Source organism: Sabethes cyaneus, chromosome 1 (assembly GCF_943734655.1).
Source record: "Sabethes cyaneus chromosome 1, idSabCyanKW18_F2, whole genome shotgun sequence".
Taxonomy (NCBI): domain Eukaryota; kingdom Metazoa; phylum Arthropoda; class Insecta; order Diptera; family Culicidae; genus Sabethes; species Sabethes cyaneus.
In genome coordinates this window covers 163,575,006-163,595,308 of record NC_071353.1, presented here as the reverse complement: position 1 = coordinate 163,595,308, position 20,303 = coordinate 163,575,006, and the positions used below count along the sequence as shown (strand labels likewise).

At 41.3% G+C, this 20,303-nt stretch overlaps 3 protein-coding genes across 3 annotated transcripts; 1 reads left to right on the top strand and 2 right to left on the bottom strand.

Moving 5' to 3' along the window:
* Positions 1-3,962: 3,962 nt before the first annotated feature.
* On the bottom strand, positions 3,963-5,526 carry LOC128732587 (uncharacterized). The gene is made up of 4 exons (XM_053825868.1): positions 5,391-5,526; positions 5,151-5,307; positions 4,225-5,087; positions 3,963-4,158 (listed from the first exon to the last, which is right to left on the bottom strand). The coding sequence occupies exons 1-4, from the start codon at positions 5,520-5,522 to the stop codon at positions 3,997-3,999; spliced, it is 1,314 nt and encodes a 437-aa protein (XP_053681843.1). The 5' UTR covers positions 5,523-5,526; the 3' UTR covers positions 3,963-3,996.
* Positions 5,527-13,987: 8,461 nt separating this feature from the next.
* On the top strand, positions 13,988-15,827 carry LOC128741540 (serine/threonine-protein kinase ULK3). Its single transcript, XM_053837431.1, has 2 exons — positions 13,988-14,271; positions 14,351-15,827. Exons 1-2 carry the CDS (start codon positions 14,179-14,181, stop codon positions 15,734-15,736), a joined length of 1,479 nt encoding a protein of 492 aa, XP_053693406.1. The 5' UTR covers positions 13,988-14,178; the 3' UTR covers positions 15,737-15,827.
* Positions 15,782-16,250, bottom strand: LOC128741545 (uncharacterized). The gene is made up of 2 exons (XM_053837446.1): positions 16,025-16,250; positions 15,782-15,966 (listed from the first exon to the last, which is right to left on the bottom strand). The coding sequence occupies exons 1-2, from the start codon at positions 16,172-16,174 to the stop codon at positions 15,892-15,894; spliced, it is 225 nt and encodes a 74-aa protein (XP_053693421.1). The 5' UTR covers positions 16,175-16,250; the 3' UTR covers positions 15,782-15,891.
* Between the last annotated feature and the right edge of the window lie 4,053 nt (positions 16,251-20,303).

The following is a 20,303-nucleotide window of genomic DNA, read 5'->3' as shown; positions in this document are numbered from 1 at the left end:
GGTGTCGGTGCCTAGGTGGAGTTAGATGGGGAACGATATGAAGTAGTGGAGTATCTCAAGTAACAATTTGAATTCTATTACAATCTTCTGATGGCATTTAAGACCAAAATTGGTCATGAAAACCGCCATAAGAATACAATAAAACTCACATTGTTGCTTGGGATGTGACAACGATGTAAGCCGCGAAGTGAAACGACTAGTTGCAGCCGCGAATCGGGCTTTCTGCGGATTACGTAGCCAGCTGAAGTCCCATTGTTTGCAAATTCGCACAAAACTGGCGCTCTACAAAACACTAATCCTGCCGGTGGCCCTTTACGGACACCGGGAATTTTTTCCTCGAGCTGTCAAGAAAAGATAAAGATATATGGAGACGATCTAATCTACCGAAATTAAAGATATATTATCCATTGTTGAAAAAAAAAGTGTACATTTGAAAACGGTCCGTAATCGGCTGTTCGGCGAAGCTTTTGGTTGACGTCGAACCAGGAGCGTTGTACGGCCGTCATGTCAACTTTGCGAATGCATCTCTTGTTTCTACCAATCAACTTTTTGCAATTCGTGGTTCTCCAGTTATTTTTGTACACCAAAATCTGTGTGAACTCAAAATCCCGAAGAAATCTTCGATTGGGCGCACTGAGACAGATTTTTCGGGTCGTGGTTTCTGGGTAAAAATGGGATCGAATGGGTATTCAGAAACGATTGTGTTTTTTTGGCGTAATGCGATGATGCTCTACCCGGCCAAAACTCGTATTGTCCATCTGCATGATGTTTTTGTAAAAACGGGATCAAAATTTCCTTCAAACACTCGTCTGCTCCATCTTAATTGATAGCCAAACCAGAGGGCTTGTTGTTGAAGAAACGAGAAAGAGAACGATGTCCTTCTGCGTCCATAATTTTGGCTGGTCTTCCACTACCTTGCTTGCGAATAGTTGTTGGGCACCTTAGGATATGGTAAACAGTCGATGCCGCAACGTATTCGCTTTTTAAATGTAGTACCATATACTTTTTGCCGAGATTTCTGTGGCAGTTCGTAGAAGTGTACAACGTGCTCCCGAAATGCTTCTTGTTTCGACGCCATTTTAAGCAAAACAAGGCAAGCATAAACAAAACAAAAAATATTGACAAAAAGAGGAAAGAGAGCTAACACCTACATACTCTTATTTCTCTCCGAGCTCGTTTATTGTGGAGTATAGGGGCCTCAAAAAAATTCCAAAATTTTAGTTGTCACCCGTTAAGTAAAACAACAAACCTAGGGCGAAGAGGCAGCAAAAAGAGACAATGGAAAGATGACGAATATGGTAATGAAAAAAAGATGAAAGACGAAAAACTGCGAAAAAACGCCAAAGAAGCAACAAGAAGTCAATAAAAAACGGCGAGAAGACTCAAAATATATCAGGTGCAGAAGACGCGATGAAAGTGACTATAGAAAGACGGCAAAACAGCGACAAGTTATGTCAAAAAAAGGCTATAATAAACTAGAGTGACTATATACAGAGTGGCGACAAGTCATCCCAAATGTATGCAATGCGGTTTTTCCAAGGTTTTTCTTTCTCTTTCCTGCATACGCATTGGATAGGTCGCCTGTTCGATTGGAATGACACTGACAGATAATTATCATTCCAATTTTGACATTGTCGCCACTCTATAATAAACGACAACAAACGCCACAAAAGAGTGAAAATAAGTAGACCTTAGAGTTGACCATATGCAACGGATTTCACACCAACTCGTCTATGGAGTTAGCAGTAAATTACAAAGAAATTTGAGGTTATTGTCGGAAGCAGATTCCCTCACCAGTTACTACCTTCCGCTTCAAATATATAAAAATAACGGTCTAAGGTAGGCTGACCAGACGTCCCGGATTGTGCGGGACTGTCCCGGATTTGGATGGCTTGTCCCGGAGTACCAATCGTCCCGGAAAATGTCCCGCATCGATTAATTTTTAAATCGTGCCAATTGAATGCTGAAACGCTCAGAGGAACGCTACAGATGAGTTTTAAGAGCTTTTCAAGAAGTTCCCTATTTATGAATTATTGTTGAGACAAGTGCATTCAACTGAAAAATTTAAGTTATTTTGTAATATTTGCCTCTAAATAACTTTGTTATACCGGCGGCGTTATGTAGTGTTATTACAAGCGGCGAATATTTACTTTTATCAGAATCGTCGAGAAAACGAATATGGAGCACATTAGATCTGTACAAACAAATTGTTTGGACACGTCGTCCAAATTAGCAGAGTTCCAATCAAAAGTGTTGAGATTAAATACGGTCGTCGTTGCCAGCATGACGTCGGGATGGTTTGTGCTGTTTTAAACAATCATCGCCATACAATTTGATCTTGAGCCTCTTGTCGCCAGCTTCCCAAGCATCTTTCGGCCTGGTCGAGCCATCTGGCACGTATGGTCCCCCTGTCGCCCGGCATCCTTACGACGTGTCCGGCTCATTGTAGCCTACCGACTTTCGTCAGATGTACGATGGGAATCTCCCCAAGCAATGCTTTATGGTTTATACGCATCCGCCACACTTGGCTTTCACTTTGTACTCCACCAAACATGGTTCGCAGCACATGCCGCTCAAACACGGCAAGGGTGCGTATGTCCACCGTAAGCAATCTGGGTCCGTGGTGAGGTCTAATAAGAGTTTTGTACATTGTCAGTTTCGAACGGTGGCATATGCTTCTTGGCCGTAGCGTTTTGCAAAGAGCAAAATAAGCTCGCATTCCCGCGTGCATGCGGTGCTGGATCTTTTTACTAGTGTTGTTGTCCACGGTCACCAGTTATGCCAAATATGCGAATTCACTACCACTTCTAGTACGCCGTACCGGCGGTAGCAGGTTACCGTCCATAGAATTTGCGCACTTGTCAGTTGGAGCCTTTTCTTTTCATGTATTTGGCCTCCGTTGCATTTATTTTTAGCCTAAAATCCTCGCTTTCAATCTGGGGTAGATTGCCGCCGCCGTCCCGCATTCGTCCAAAAAAATCTGGTCACTTTAGTCTAAGGTCTAAAAATTCAATTTTAAATCAACCGTTTCAAAAGAATGGTAGCAATGAAATTCAGTTTTTGAAACGGTTGACAAAATTCTAATGCTTTTCCTCAGACCTACATACGTCAGCAGGTAATTAATTGTCCGTTTTTTGCGTTGCACAATTTCTCCAGTCCAGCCGCAGAACGATAACTACGCAATGAATATCCTCATGAGCTTTAATGGTGGCACTCAATGGTCAACCTACACCCCCAACAAACACGCCATACATAAAATTCTCCTGGGGGTCGAATCGTCACCATCGCCGCCAGTCCAAGGTGAAAGTTATGCAAATCGTAAACAACCAATAAAGAACGAACGAACGAAGGACTACGAACATGCGGCAGGCGAAAATGGCGGCAGGGCATTTTATATCATTTCGTAATCAATGAAACTACCACCGCACCGCTCCGGGTTGCTTTGATTTCGTTCGCACAAACATGAATAACAAAACTCGCCACAACCACCACCACCATGGGGGGCTTCTGCTTCTGCTTCTTTAGAGCCTCTAAAAATAGCCTATACCAATCGCCGCCTGCTTAGCTTAGATGGACGAACGACAGACGTCCATGGATAAAGGACTTTTCTTTTCCTCACCACTACTGACCGAACGATTATAACCCGCTGGCTGAGTCGATGTCGGCCGGTCAGCGAAAGGACAAGTGCGTGGGAACTTCCACTTTGCGTTACTTACTTGCTGCTGATATAATGTCACCAACCAAGAAGTCTGCGAAGTTGAAGAGACTTGTTTATGAAGTCGCCGTCGAATTTGGATAGTGTTTTCCGTCAATTGTGTTGACGAGAAATTGCGTTGGAAAACAAAACTATTGCGTTGTTAGTTTGGTCGCAAAAAATCAATTGTATTTGCGTCGTTCATCATTTGGAATGAATGCTTTTTTTTCTTAATATCATCTATAACAGAGTTTTCAATAACCTACTTACAAAATGCACAGAAATAAACTTTCAATAAACGCCTAACATAATGCTGAAAAATCTTTATCCTTAAAATAGGAGTCGATATCGTCAAAATACTCAAACTTTACACATGCCTTATCGTTTTGCTTCAGTCTCATTCGGCACTCCTTGTACGTTCGAAACAGGTTGTTCCACCTGGTTCGACAGTCCCGTGGAGTTCGCTAGTAAAATAAAAAACAACATTAAAACCTCGTCACTCACAAACTTACCCCCTTCAAACAACCCACATTTATATGCAGCTCGATCAGCTTATTGGACACACACTCGAACAGATTGTAGCCCCGAAATTTGGGCCTCAGATCGCAGTGAATCTTAATCAGCAGCACCGTCTGAATGCGATTCCAGGGCGGGAAAATATTCTTCCTCACCTTCAGTCGGCCGACTTCGAACGATTTGTTCATCTGCTGCTGCTCCTGGCTGCTGCTTTCACCACCGACCCCGGACGGACCACACGGGCTGTACTCTTCCTCCTCCTCGATTTCCTCTTCGTCCGTCTCGCCGTAAACCGGCGCGAGAAAGGTACCGCCCGCTTCCGTTTCCTCCTCCTCTTCGACTTCTTCCTCTTCCACCGGGAAGGGCTCCTCTTCGCGTTGGATTTTAACCTCCTTCAGGGGTTCCGGTTCGACGACGTGTGAAATTTTTTCCTCGATCTTTTCCGAAACTTTATCTTCGAAGTTTTTTCTCAAACACGAGTGAACGCCCTTTAGCACGCGCAGAATTTCCTCGAACAGCAGGTGGGCCCGGGCCCGTTCGTTGTCCTTGTGCCGGTAGTGTTCCTGCTTGAGGTGCAGCAGCATATTTTGGTTTGTGTAGTACAGCAGCTTCTGCTCCATCAGTCGCTGTTTCAGATCTTCGAGCCCGTTGGTAGCCGTCAGCGATGTGGTCAGTTCGTCCTCAGCCAGCGCTTGCCGCTGCTGCTGCTGTTGCTGGTGCGGGTGCTGAATTTCAGGTGATTCGCAATCGTCCGTCGTTGGCTGTTGCATTGAATCCATCAGCAAACCCGCTTCCTCTCCACTAACATCGGCAAACGAACTGTCTTCGAAGGTGTCCATGTCGAAAATTTCCGATTTACACTTACTGCTGGCCGCATCTAACCATAATGGAGCAAATTTTTGCTAATTAAAAATCTCAGTGATGCTTAAACTGTACGTACCATCGCTGGCCTTCACCAGCTGACTGTAATGCTGGTGAAACAAATCGAAAAACGGAAATCGCATCTTCGGATTCCCGCCACTTTCCATCCGCTTGACACAAGTGCGGTACGTTTTTAGTAGATTGTTAAACCTAGTCTGACAAGCAGCGGCATTTTTCTGTAAAGAAAAAAAAAAAACAGACTCGAGATTAACAATCAAACGACCGCTCACTCAGTCATTTTAACACGGTTTTGACCTACCGCAATGTTATGCTTCCGGGCCAGGTAGCTGGAAATCTGATCGTAAACCTTATCCTGCCGAGAGCAACCGAACAGTTCCATTCGCTTGCGGATCAGCAGGTTCGATTCTTCTATACTCCAGGCAGAGGACATGACTACTTTGGACGTTGGGTTTCTGACCTGACCGCGGCTACACCGGCTACACAAACGCGCAATACTCCGAACTTCGAGCAAGAAATCTCAATCACAAACACACACTCGAACTCACTGATTTTTTCTGGGAAAACTACATATAATAGAAATACTCTTAATTGCTTCTTTTTGTTACATTTAGAATAAAACAAACGGTTCTGGTTTTAATGGATTATTTTGTTTTGCACCGGAATTTACGCCGCTTTGAATAATGTAAACAACAACACGAAAAAATAGAGTGATGTTTTTGAATCGGAATCAGATGTTCAAATCGAATCGAAAGTAACGCCATATCGGATCGATATCAAAAATAACGATACTCCAATACGTTTAACTCTTTTCATCCAGGAAATATTTCATTGAGTAAAAATCACCTCATCGGCAGGCAACCGCTTGTTTTTGCCACAAACATCTCGTGTGTGCGAAAATCTCATTCAATAAGTTTTCATTAATCAATTATTAATTTTATTAGTTTATTGAACATAATGCCTTGAATATAATAATTTTGGACGGTTTACCAACCTCAGCAGTTGGAATCAACGGTTGCTGAGCAGTTGTAAAGTAGCAGGCGGAACCGACTGGGATCGTCGTTGTTCCAAAGCTACTTCTATTTTAGAGTAACAATTTGCAAAATTTTGGTTTTACTGCTGAGTCAGTTCTAACATCCAATACTGAATTTGTTGGAGCGTATGAGATTAAATTCAATACCAGGCGATGGTGACGATCCTGTCGGGGAGGTAGCAAAATGCGAGGCTACTTAGCGGTGCGCCGTCAGCCCTATAGTCCTCAGCGACTACCTCGCCAGAACCAATAGCCGTTTTTCATCTGTATATAATAAAAAAATAATAATTTAAAATTTTTTAAGGGACGATTGTTTCTCGATTTCGCTGAAATTGAGGTATATATACAAAAGAAATCACGATAAAAAAGCTGAGATTTTTTAACGTATTGATCGACGTAGAAAATTTAGAAGGGATTTGTCAAATTACTATTGAAATAAGCGTAAACAACAAGCTCTGTCGATAATTAGCAAATCCAACCAATCACATGCAAGCACGCTTCTCTATCCCACGCCCGTGACGGCAAGTTTATGAACTTACGAATTCGAGTACCGCTTTTTTAGACAAAAAAGTGACAGACAGTCTGTCCAACCAGTCAGCGTTTATTTGTTGCTGTTCTGTACGTAAAAATGTTAAAACTACCTTTCCTCTTCGATCGTTTATATTCGATAGTTACGTTTGATCATTGAACCTAGATGAATTTGATGTCCTGAAAGTAAAATGCGTACGTAATAAAAGGCAACCATCCATTTCTTCAACCGCTCGTTTTGAAATACATTCAAGTTGCTTTTTACGAGAAGAATACGTACATTCAAAAAAATTGCGTAAAAAACGCTGTGTGAATTCAAAAACTGCGTAAAAATAGACTTTATTTTATTTATTTACTACGTCTTCAGAATTAGTACAGTGGACCCCCGTTCGTTTGAACGATTCCTCATGCAAACTAACGGGGTTACTTTTTAATTTGAACAACTGGTAACCCGAAATATGCTAAAACCTGTGTGAACTGGCCGCCCTGCTCTTTGTTATTGTTTTGGTGCTTTGTTTTAGTTGGCAGTTGCAAGTGCGAATATTGCATTTTCCGATCGGATTTCTCTCTTAATCGTTAGGAAAACGAAGTGTGAAACCGATTAAACACGCTAGGTTAGTACAAATGAATCGTGTTTATGTGCATTGTCTGCATAAACAAATGATGTCATGTTGAGAATGACATTTGAACCATTTTTAATTTGCACGTCGTGCAAACCAACGGGGTTCAAATTAAAAAGTGTTCAGATTAAAAATGGTCAAACGAACGGGGGTCCACGGTACTGTACAGACTGAAAACGATAATAATAGCCTTATGCTAATTTTAACCCTCTAACGGGTAAGACCGTCTGTAGACGGCCTTTGCTTTTGGAGCTCCAGAGCCACATACGGAATTTGTCTTGAATTAACAGTATAAAAAATATGTTCAGAACCAGAGGTTGGAAAACTCGCAAAATGAATAGATACGCCGAGCATCGGCAAACGGTTTTTATCATGATAAAACAGCTACGCGAGTGGTTCAATTCGCCTATAACAATGAGCAACATACACTCACGCTTCATAGCATCGCTGAATATACAAATATCGTGAGCAACGCAAAAATGCGATTTACCGTCTTCGGCTACTTGTAAAGCCACTAACACTACTTTAAACTATTCCCTTTTCGTGGTAATATTATTTTGAATACTTTCCGGCGTCCCCGGGCATTCTATATCCGATAAATCGAACACACTCAATGTTCAATATTCAATTTTTGAACGAATTCTGATGTTCACATTGAGATTCTGTTCGTGATAAAATTCAAAGCTGATGCGTGCATTATCGGCGAGGCAGGCGAATAGTGTGTGTTCATGAGGGATGTTCATCGATTCAAACGATCACTTTTTCGCGAATTCTCCAACCACTGTTCAGAACAGATTTCCTGACATTTTGATATTAATATCACAACATTCTGAACATGCGTTCAAAAGTTATCATCTTTCAAAAACAATAATAATTATTGTTTTTTTTTATTTTATTATTTACTAGCTGACCCGACAAACTTCGTATTGCCACAAATTAACCTGTGTTGTACATAAATCATGAATCTCGGATGATCTTTGTCACTATCTCGAGTTTTGCAAGCCCCCCAGTGGGCGGCGCTTCCGACGGCGGGTCACCGGCAACACTCGCGACCGGCTCGTCCTGAATGATCTAGTGTTACTATAGATAGTTTTTGTGGTCTTGTTATTGATTAATGTTTTATGGAAGAGTCTCGAATTTCTCGAGTTGGATTAGTTTTTGAGTTTCGCAAAAATTTCTGTTTTATTTGTATGAGAGTCCATATCCCCCTACCACAGGGGTGAGAGGTCTCTAACTATCATAAAATAAATTCAAGACTCAAAAATCTCCTACATGCTAAATTTGGTTCCATTTGCTTGATTAGTACTCAAATTATAAGGAAATTTGTATTTCATTTGTATGGGAGCCCACCCTCTTAAAATGGAAAGGGGTCGTAATACACCACAGAAAAAAAATTTTGCCATCTAAAACTCTCACATGCCAAATTTGGTTCCATTTGCTTGATTAGTTCTAAAGTTATGAGCAAATTTGTATTTCGTTTGAATGGGAGCCCTTCCCCCTCCTAAAAAGGTAAGAAGTCCTAATTCATAATGGGAAAAATGGTTGCCTCCAAGAACACCCACATGCCAAATATGGTTCCATTTGCTTGATTTGTTCTCGAATTATGAGGAAATTTGTATTTCATTTGTGTAGAAGCCCCCCCCCTCTTGAAGTGTGGAAGGATCCTAATTCACCGTAGAAAATATGTTTGCCTCCAAAAACCTCCACATGCCGAATTTGGTTCTATTTGCTGGATTAGTTCTCGAGTTATGAGGAAATTTGTATTTCGTTTGTATAGGACCCCCCCTCCTAAAGTGGGGAGGGGTCCCAATTCATCATTGAAAAAAAAAGTGTCTCCAAAAACACACATATGCCAAATTTGGTTCAATTCGCTTGATTAGTTCTCGAGTTATGAGGAAATTTGTATTTCATTTGTACAGGAGCCCCTCCTCTTAAAGTGGGGAGGGGTCCTAATTCACCATAGAAAATTTTCTTGCTCTCGAAAACCTTCACATGCCAAATTTGGTTCCATTTGCTTGATTAGTTTTCGAGTTATGAGGAAATTTGTATGGAAGCCCCCCCTCTTAAAGGGGAGAGGAGTTATAATTCCCCTTATAAAGAGGGAGGGGTCTCAATTTACCATAGAATAAATTCTTGTCACCGAAAACACCCACATGCCAAATTTGGTTCTATTTGCTTGATTAGTTCTCGAGTTATGAGGAAATTTGTATGGAAACCCCCCCTCTTAAAGGGGAGAGGAGTTATAATTCCCCTTATAAAGAGGGGAGGGGTCTCAAATTCAGTGGCGACTCGTCCGCATGTTCAACCTGTTCATAGGACAGGCAACAAAATTCAGCCCGACAAAATTATTTTCATCTCTCGTTCATGATTCCGTTTGCCCGACGCATATGTAATACGAATTTTATTTTGACGGCATGCTTTCTTATAACGTGGGAGCATTATTGTCTCATTAACTCGTTCATCTTTAGCATTGAACAACTTACTACCACATATCCCTTTGGCCTGCGCTTCGATTCCATTTTATTTAGTTACGAAGCTAATGAGCAAAACCGTTCAACACGACGTTTGAACGTTGCTCAATGAACAAGCGTACCCACACATTAGTCCTGGTGCGATTGTTGATACTGATTTAGCACCAGGAACAATGTGTTGGTACGAAGGGAATTTGAAAATAGAGCGCGGCTGGCATTCACTATCTGCAAAATTTTCTCATTAACTCGTTCATCTTTAGCATTGAACAATTTACGCATATTGCTTGTGATGCTCTGCATAGTTATAAGCCTATTTGTCACCGTGTGTGTGCATCGCAGTAAGGCGTTATTCTTGAATTTGGTTCAACAGGTAAATTGAACGAAAATTTTCGGGCCGTAGTTAAAATTCGGTGGTTGTTATTTAAAAGGTTGTACATTACCTAGTTCTGAAAAGATTATCATGGCTGCGGAGAATTGTGTTGTGCACGATGTTCTGAATCGACCTTTTGCTACACGGAGTATAGAAGAAAAAATGCTGTTGGTAAAAAGTGGAGTGCCACGTCCTGCAATGCAGGAATTAAAATCGATGTACAAACTGAAGGGTAAGGAAATGCACCGTAACTTTAACGTTCAATGCTACGAAACACACTGGCTATGTGGCTCGAGCAAATTAAACAAATTATTTTGTTGGCCTTGTTTGCTGTTCAAGGGCAGTACTGTCTGGTCAAAGTCCGGTTTCGCGGACTTAAATCATTTATCCGCAGCAATAAAAGCTCATTCCAGCTCCAAGGAGCATATTAACAATGCACTTGCACTCACCACTTTTGGTAACAATCGCATAGATGAAGCACTTGATCACGGCCGGCTGGTGGCCAGGAACAGGCATAACGCAGAAGTAGTTAAAAACAGAAAAGGTTTGAAAACTCTCCTAGAAATAACATGCTACCTAGGCTCACATGGATTGGCATTTCGCGGGCACGATGAACAAGCAGATTCATTTAATCGGGGCAATTATAAAGATATTTGTACTCTCATTGCTTCAAAAGATCCACTTTTCCAAGAGTTTCTCGATAACAAACTTTTTAGCGGAACATCGTCAAGCATTCAAAATCAGCTCATTGAATGCATAGGAAATTTGATGATCAAATATATTAAAAAAGAGGTAGAAGAAGCAGACTATGTATCAATTCTGCTGGACGAGTCTACTGATATGTCACGCTTGTCGCAGCTTTCGTGTGCCCTTCGGTACGTTAAAAAAGATGGTAATGTAATATCGAATGCTGTTATATATTACGGAACAATCATTTGTCTTTTTTTAATTTAAGGAACGCCAGTTGAGCGCTTCGTTCATTTAGCAGATGTAAGCAGTGATAAAAGTGCTGTAGCACTTGCGGCACACGTGGATACACTAGCTCATGTATTTGGTCTCGGAGGTGACAAGATTATTGCACAAAGTTATGATGGAGCATGTGTGATGTCAGGAGAGCAAAAGGGGGTCCAAGCTTTAGTGAAACAGAACTATCCAAAAGCTGGATTTATTCATTGCCGGGCTCATGTCTTAAATTTAGTACTACTTCATTCATCCATCAAAAACAAAAAAACGGCCAGATTTTTTAACACGTCATCACTAGCATCGTTTTTTACACAATCGCCAAAAAGGTGTAGCAAGTTAAAGGAATTCATGGACACAAAAATTCCAAACGTATGCAAGACAAAGTGGGCGTATAGTTCACGAATGATAAACATCATCGATTTGAACTATTCGGCTATACTTGTTTGGGTGAAATCTATCTCGGCGATTCTGAGTTTGACGCGGATACTTGCACTTCAGCAAGGGGCTTACACGGCTTTCTGCTTGAAACAAATACAATCTTTTTATTAAAATGCTTCTCCAGTATTTTTGTACACACGGACATGTTGTACACCATACTGCAGAGCAAAGAATTGGATATAATAGAATGTATCAAAAATATTAAATTGTGCCAAGTATCGCTTGACTCGTTAAAGGACGGTAAACATTTTGAAAAAGTATTTAACGAAGCGATAGAAATTTCTGGCGGAACTGAAAAATTATCTTACCGTCAACTGTATGATGAAATATTGAATAGAATCCAAGATGAAATGAGCGTTCGATTCCAAGAACTGAAAGAGTACAAGTTTATTGGACTATTAAATCAAGTGTCATTTGAAAATTTCAATACAACGTTTCCCTCGGAGTTACTTAAATCTCTAACGGATGTTTATAATGAAATATTGTCATACATTTTGAAAAACGAACTCCAGCAGACTTTCTCAGAAATTTTAAAGCTTTGCAAATTGACATTAACGTTGCCAAATACTACAGTTACCGTGGAGCGTTCATTTTCTGTCTTGCGTCGACTTAAAAATTACATGAGAACGACTATGGGAGAAAGCCGACTTTTGGGATTGATGCTGATGGCAGTAGAGGGTGACTTCCTCAAGCAGCTCATGCAAAGGCCCTCATTTTATGAGGAAGTAATGGATGAGTTCGCTGGTAAAGTAAACCGTCGTATTCCGTTGTTATTTAAATAATATTTGATGCTTAAAATATAGATATGCGATAATAAAAAAGTTGCGTATTGGTTTGTATTTTTCGCTGTTTGAACAGGTACGCTAAACCCCCACGAGTCGCCACTGCTCAAATTACCCTAGAATAAATTCTTGTCACCGAAAACACCCACATGCCAAATTTGGTTCTATTTGCTTGATTAGTTCTCGAGTTATGCAGAAATTTGTGTTTCATTTGTATGGGAGCCCCCCCTCTTAGTGGGGGGAGGGGTCTCTAACCATCACTAAAACCTTTCCTGGCCCCAAAAACCTCTACATGAGATTTTTGTTCGAAGCTCTTTCAACTTTCACAGACTTCCTAAAAAAGTGTGCAGATTATTTTTAAACCAGAAAATTCGAGTAGCCAGAAAACTGCTCGATTTTTTCGGTTTTCGAGCAGTTGCAGACATTTTTTTAGAAAATATGGCATCTCTGCTTGTTTATTTCGATTAGGCATCGCTGTAGGATAATCTACTTGGTGAAGGTTTTTTTTAAATGGGAAACAAAGTTCGTAATTTTCCAGGATCCAGCTCTTTCCTGTTGACAGGTGATGTAATTTACCACGCTACAAAACATATATTTGATTTTCGCACGCTGTTTAAAGCCGGGAATACTTTGCACTTGTATTTACAAATCGTTTAAACTTGAAATTAATGGGTGTTGCTGTTCTTCATGGAACCTGTTCGAATAATTATCATAAGAGCAGAAATAATAATAAAAAATAATGTTATTTTACCTTTTCCTGTAAAACGAAACGATTTTTTGACGAATTGTTAACTTCGGATCAGCACCAAACTATGTTTGGTAGGGAAACTACATTTTTCTGCAAATAATATTTAATCCCTCGTTTTTTGACTGTTCCTGCAATCAATTTTATGATGGCTCTTCATCTCCTGATAAAAAATGGAAATCGGAAGGAGAATCAAATTTTTTCATGTTTTCTTGTATAGCAAGGCTCATTTTGTCGAGCGAAGCTGTTTTCACATCTTCCTCGATAACCGTCATTTCCGCATCGGAAATATTGGCCAGTGCGCCGTTGATAAAACCGACATATTCTAAAACATCTCGTATGCTTTTTGGAATATACCCGACATCTTTCGATATAGCAGCCCAGAAATCATCCTGCATAAAAAGCATAAAATTTGATTTACAAAGATTTATTAATTTACCATTTTCCTCGTGTTTTTAAGAAAGCGCACTTCTATTCCAAATGACGATTTGAAATGTCCAACTCCTTCCACCCCTTCCACGCATGTGACGTTCAAAGCAGTTCAAAGGACTAATCAATAATACACGAACACAAATGTATATATGGTATATTCTTAATACACTGATAAATAATCGATCTGAGATTTTTTTTCGCGTCTAGTTACTAAAATCTATTCAAAAACAAGGAAAGCAGTGGAATCTTTCAATCTCAGCTTATCTACATCAATCTTCAACCTGTTTTACTTCTTTCGTTCTCCTCGGAAATGAACGAAAAAATGGTTAGGCCGTTATCGCCCCATTCATTGAGTAATTCTTTTACCCTTTCGCTATAACATCATTTAGCGTGCATAGCAAGAAATATTTCAAGCTCCAATAGCAACAAAACAACACAACACCACGCAACACACAGTGAAAAGAAAATTGCACAGCAGGACACACTGATGCGCGTACAGTTGGTATTTTCATTTAATTGCTTTAATTAGCATTTTATATTCAGTTTATTATTGACTAACGGGGAAAATGCGAAAACTTTCTGCGCATTTAACTTTGCAGTGAAAATGATTTCCATCGTTTGCAACTACGGGTGTCAGCCGTTTCCACAGGAGTGAGAATCCTATCAACTAGTGAGTTTTCCTTCGAGTCAATAATTCCGTAGCTGAAATGGGGGCACCCAAACCGGATATTAGCGAGTACCAGATGCTGGAGCGAATCGGCAGCGGAACCTACGCGACGGTTTATCGGGCAATGAAAAAGGTACGTGCTTTATGAGGATCGTTTTGACTTTTTGAGGTAGGAACATTTTTCTCACGGTTTGCTGTGTTTTCATAAACAGACGACAAAGGATGTCTTTGCGATCAAATGCGTGGAGAAAGCTTCGCTATCCAAGTCGGCTGTGGACAACATCATCACTGAGATTAGCCTGCTGAAGAAGCTCAAGCATCAGCACATAGTGGAGATGAAGGACTTTCTCTGGGACGAGCGGTTCATATACATCGTGATGGAATACTGCAACGGGGGCAGTTTGTCCGGATATATCCGGCAGAAGCAGCAGCTGAGTGAAACCACGTGTAGGATTTTCCTTCGACAGCTGGCACTGGCATTGCGCTACATGCGACAGAACGACGTTTGTCACTTTGATTTGAAGCCGCAGAATTTGCTGCTAATGCGTGGCACCGCGGGTCACGGTATAACGCTGAAAGTCGCAGACTTTGGATTCGCTCAGCACCTGAAACTAGGGCAGGAGAATACCTCGATCAAGGGCTCACCACTTTACATGGCCCCGGAGATTTTGCTGAAACATTGTTATGATGCAACGGCCGATTTGTGGAGCATTGGAGTCATCCTGTACGAGTGTCTTTTTGGAAAAGCACCCTATAGCTCCCATTCGTTGCAGGAACTGATTGAGAAGATTCGATCCAACAGGCGGATAGAAGTTCCTAAATCACAGCATATTTCACCGGAATGTGAGGACCTGCTGTCTCGACTTTTGCAACGATCGCCCAAGGATCGAATAAGTTTTGAAGATTTCTTCAAACACGCATTTCTAGATTTAAAACATGCGCCTTCGGAGGAAAACCTGGAGAAGGCAATCGCTCTGATTAACGAAGCCATCGAACAAGACAAACAGCAAGAGTACGATGCGGCCTATCGGAACTACTGCCGCGGTCTGCAATACTTTGTCCCGATCATTCAAGCGGAAACTAGTCCCTCCAAGAAGCAAATCCTTCGCAAACGGGTTCAAACCTACCTGAACCGGGCAGAGGAAATCAAACATTCCTTCCGGGCGGATGAAGTGACCCCCGAGCAGCCCGACCCGAATGCAACGACATCGGCTCAAGCCGAAACCAAACGAATTCCAACATCACGTACCGAACAAATCCAGCGAGCACTGGAACCATCCGATCTGTACAAACAACTGTACGCGCTTGCTTCGTCCAGTCCGGAGCTTAAATCGGCCCTGGAAATAGGCCGCCAGGCCGAGCTGTACGCACTGGAAAACCGACTGGACATCGCACTGGAGTCGTACAAAACCGTGCTGGGCAAACTGATGCCACTGCTGGGCGCTGAACTGCGTGGTTCCAAGCGAAGGGAACTACTGCACCAGCAGATCGTTCGCTGGATGGAACAAGCCGAACAGATCAAAACCGTCCGCTCGGCGCAGATACTGGAGGAGATGGAAAACGGGACCGGCACCGGCTATGCTTGCACCGTGCAGTGAACGGATGCTTTAGAAATTTAGTTTTTTAAACTATTAAGTAGATGTGATTTTAATTATTTTCTACCCGTTGTGACATTATATTGTGAGCTTTTTGCAGTCGCTAATTAACTAAATGGTTTTATTTACACACCTTATTGAAAGACAGTTTCATCATCTTACTTATCATCCGGTTTCGTCGTTTCGGATCCGGTTAGAGACGAAAAAGCAGAGTTCCAGGTTCTTTTGAGGAGCTGAAATGTAGATGAAAGTTAGTTTTACCGGCTAGGAAGAGTTTTAAGAACTACGTACCTTGGCCAGCGGCATCTCTTTTCGTTCATTTTCCGGCACGAGGGCATCGTTCTGCTGCAACTGGTACCAACCCCAGTGTATTCCGACAAGCGACGGAATCATCACGATCGACACCAGGTAATTGCGCATGAAGAGTTTGAATTTGGACATTTTTCATTCACAAAATACTACGAACAAATCAAGCGAACTACGAAGCAGATTTGAAAACTTTTTCATTTCATAACTGCGATGATGTTTTCCCGGTTTTCGTACGAGAAAAACAAGGAAAGAAAATGTTTTGGTCAACACGCAGATGTTGAAAGCCGCTTACGGGATTTCATATAAGTGTGAGTAAGCTAGAAAAGTCTCCAAAATTTTTACACGATCAATCATTTACACTCTAAATAAGGTAAATTTTTGCTCCCTCCCATTGATGGAAAACACGGAAAACACCAAGAGCTTTACATTTCTTCCGGTTAGGGCGCAACTAGCCAATTGTACACAACGAGGAATATCACTGTGATAATTTGCAAGTACAGGCCTATGTGGGACCCATTTGGCATGCTGATTCTCTGCCAAGACTCGATATTTGGCAACGGTGCCGGCAACGCCGCCGAATGTTGAGCGACACTGTCATAATGTGTCCGCAATACATTCCGCGATCTGCTTGCCGATAATCTATAGGCTATCTCCAAGACCCTATTGGTGGTCGCCCCTTGTTCGTTGTAACGGATGACAGGTCCATTCTCGTTGAACACATCGATGCGGCAGTTGAAGAGATTTCGGAACAAGCGGCAACGGTCTCCTCACCTCCCCACTCTCGCTCGTCCCTTAATCGGGACAGGAAAGACTGAACCGATTGATCCGCAGTGTTGTGCTGCTCATCCCGTCCTCGTCCTCGTCCTGCTTCGGTGACAGCTTGCATCAGACAGGGCATGTACCTTTCCAAGTGAAGACCTATGTGCTCCACTACGTCCCTTCTGAGTTGGAGGATGGCGTCAGCATGACGAGTATCCTGGAGGGGATACCGATAAAACTGGTTGACGATCGCGGCAAAAAGGCAATTACCGTCTTTGGGAATAACCCGAACAAGTACCGAGCCTCCGTTATACTTATACTTATACTTTCCATTATATTCTTCTTCGATTAATAAATAAATTCTCGTATTAACAAACTAATGCACTAGCTGCAAGCTGCCATAATGGCATATAGGAAAATGGTCCTGGCATTTAGTGAGCACAGGTAGACAATAAAAGCGACATAGCTTACCGCGATGATATAGGTAGATGGAGAGTTGGGTAGGCATAGAATCCCAAAATCATACACTCAAAATAATCTGCACATATTTAATTAATGGTAAACAAAATTCGCCCAGAAGTACACATCAAAATTATACGCATATGAATAGTATGTGCAAATTTTAATGATAACGGTTAAAAACACATAAACGATAACGATAACTGGGCACATTGCAAAAATCTATAGGTGAGACACACAGAAACTATACGAAAAGTTTTCTCAGTGTAGTGATATTACATAACCTGAAAATTGCAATGTTGCCATGTTAACTAAAATTTTCCCGCTTTTTCTCAGTACGGCTGGGTTTAAGAAAAAAGCTTTTTATGTGAAAATTTGTTCAAAGTTATGCGTAGAATTTGATTTTGTTTGGGTTTCACAAAAAACAAATTTGTATAACTTCAAAATGGATGGTAACAGGGTGGCAACTACCTGGAAAAACCTGGAATCGTCAGGGAATTTGAAATTACCTGGAAAAACCTGGAATAATCAGGGAATTTTTCAAACAACACCAATGATCGATTCATTGAGTAGCCAAGAACACTTAGAAACAGATAAAGAAGTACGGCACACAAGCGATAGATTGGGTTATCGATAATTAGCTCAGTGTTTTGCAAAGAGCCTTATTCTGCGAGGCAAGTGAAGTGATATTGTTGTTGCAGTTGAAAACCGTAATAATCGACGTGCGACATTCGGTTTTATTCTTGTTCTGTGTGTCGCAACTACGTCGCAGGTGGTGCGCTGTATAGCGCTTAAATGTGAGAACACAGCGCACCACGTGTGACGTAGTTGCGACACACAGAACAAGAATAAAACCGAATGTCGCACGTCGATTATTACGGTTTTCAACTGCAACAACAGTATAACAAATTTAGTTTGCACTCACTTTGCGCGTTTCGTTTGGCGTTAGTCAAGTCGAATCGAATGACATTGAAGTTTCAGGACGGACATTTTGCGGCATGTGACACAATTCGCAGAACATCGAAGTAAATGCCAGCCCAAAAAACCAAGAGTTCGAATAATGGTGTCTAACAAGGGTTAAACAGCTTTATGTATATCAATCTATAACTTGCTAAGCAGCGTCACTTTTAAGTAATTAACCGAACTTTCAAGCTGTCTTGGGTTCACTGCATAGAACGCTAAGCAGCTTCGAAATAAACTGTCAAAAACTAAGTAAAAACAAATTTAAAAGTACTTCTATGTTCTATTTTTATACTTCTACCTAACTTCTATATTCGTTGCATTTGCCTGCTGTTGGGTTTGAACCCGGGTGTTCCGCGTTGTAAACCTATACCGATCCAGTGCGTCACCTTTGTCGTATACAAGCGATGCGAATTTTGCCAATGAGTTGTTTCTTAAGTAAATGTTCGTTTTAGAACTTGCAGCAGCTTTATGCAGCGCGAGCTAATTATAGAACATAAAGTTTGGAACCAGGCAATTAACTATAGTAGTGATATACCGACAGCATATGCTACACAACACAACACAATAATGAAGAGCATTACATTCTAATTTATATTTGTAATTAGAAATGTGCGAGGATTAAATTTATTCAAGTGAAATAAAAATAATTAATCTCCAATAGTTTCAGGTTCTGCTGGTTTGATCACCAGAAATATAAACAAAAAAAGCAGCACGCAGAACTTGTTAGCAACTAAAGTTACTTCAGAACTTCATGTAGCATCCTAATAGCACTGACGAACTGACAGGACACATAGAAGAAAGTCCTTTAAAAACCATCGTCCTGCACATTTTGCTTGCACACTAGCACCCTCTGTTATGCATGTTGCGGACTAGCTTGCATTTGCAGGGTTTTATGCTGTAGGGTTTTGTACATTTGAATGGTTTTATACTGAAAACTCAAAGCAACACACGCGCGCCGCGAAGTGGCCATGTTGCGAAACATGCTTTTTTGAAAAATGAGTGGTTTTTGATTGGACGATGGAATTATCGCGAGTGTCTTGTCTGTTTGTCTGTGCTAATAGCTTTGAAGTATCTATGAAGTACTCGCAGCACTTCTTAAAGCATTTAGTTCCACGTATACTTTATATACACTACTAATCAACAAGAAGGTTCCACGGAACTGAATCTTAACTAATTATGAACTTTCGAGTTCGCGTGTCAAGTAATATTCGAACTTTTCGGTTGCTTGGGAGTGGCTCCGCAGCGAAATTCGGTTTTCGAGAAAAATGTTGGAGAAATTCCACTGACTCACGACAGTACATAAACTGGCTATACTGTTGTATCAAATTGTAACCGAAATGCGGGTGTAGCGACCCTACCTTCCACGTTACGAATTTTTGGCTCTATCTTGGACCCGGAAGAGAAAATCCCGATCAATCCATGCAAAGTGAAATAAGCCGCGTTGGTCCGAAAGTAAAACAGCCACCAGTGGTAAAGCGAAATTAAAAATTAGCTCAATTAAACTGCTTGCATGGCTTATGGCCCGAAGAACGAAAATTAAACGGGTTCGAGAGCTAGCCGCAATGGGCACTAAAAATCCGCTTGCGGCTGAGTTTGCGAATAAACTTGCGCGGGAAAAAGAACAGATGAGGAACCCACGGGAAGAGTGTAATTTGCTGGTCGGCAGAATAAGAGAAAGTGATTGAAGAATTCGCCTAGGGAAATAGAGTAGGTGGGGAAATTTTTCTCAATACCTCGTAGATTGATAAACAATTCAAATATCAATGATCAAAACACATTTTCAGTTAAAATTATATCGCAATATGAAACCTAGAATATTATTAAACACCGGGATTAAATCAGGGAATTTGGTTTTTCGTATCCAGTTGCCACCCTTGGTTGAATAATGCGCTCCAGAACTACCACGAAATTCCACAGCCTCTTATTCAGCAACTCCTATTTCTAACTCCTCGAGGTACCATCCGGGATACGTTCCTTAGTGGAAATCGGACAACCGGTGCAAACTAGGGTCGTATGCGGACAGAGAAGGGGGCACTCATGCGAAGGCTGAGTGTAAACTCTCCGCCTGCAAGACGGTTCT

What these genes read in the sequence shown, in the direction of transcription:
- LOC128732587 (XM_053825868.1), bottom strand. Translation starts at nt 5,522, where the DNA reads ATGTCCTCTGCCTGGAGTATAGAAGAATCGAACCTGCTGATCCGCAAG. An exon ending in GCTGGTGAAGGCCAGCGATG is followed by an intron (nt 5,088 to 5,150) that starts GTACGTACAGTT and finishes CATTATGGTTAG; the next exon opens with ATGCGGCCAGCAGTAAGTGT. An exon ending in TGATCGAGCTGCATATAAAT is followed by an intron (nt 4,159 to 4,224) that starts GTGGGTTGTTTG and finishes TTATTTTACTAG; the next exon opens with CGAACTCCACGGGACTGTCG.
- LOC128741540 (XM_053837431.1), top strand. Translation starts at nt 14,179, where the DNA reads ATGGGGGCACCCAAACCGGATATTAGCGAGTACCAGATGCTGGAGCGA. An exon ending in TTTATCGGGCAATGAAAAAG is followed by an intron (nt 14,272 to 14,350) that starts GTACGTGCTTTA and finishes TTTCATAAACAG; the next exon opens with ACGACAAAGGATGTCTTTGC.
- LOC128741545 (XM_053837446.1), bottom strand. Translation starts at nt 16,174, where the DNA reads ATGTCCAAATTCAAACTCTTCATGCGCAATTACCTGGTGTCGATCGTG. An exon ending in AAGAGATGCCGCTGGCCAAG is followed by an intron (nt 15,967 to 16,024) that starts GTACGTAGTTCT and finishes TCTACATTTCAG; the next exon opens with CTCCTCAAAAGAACCTGGAA.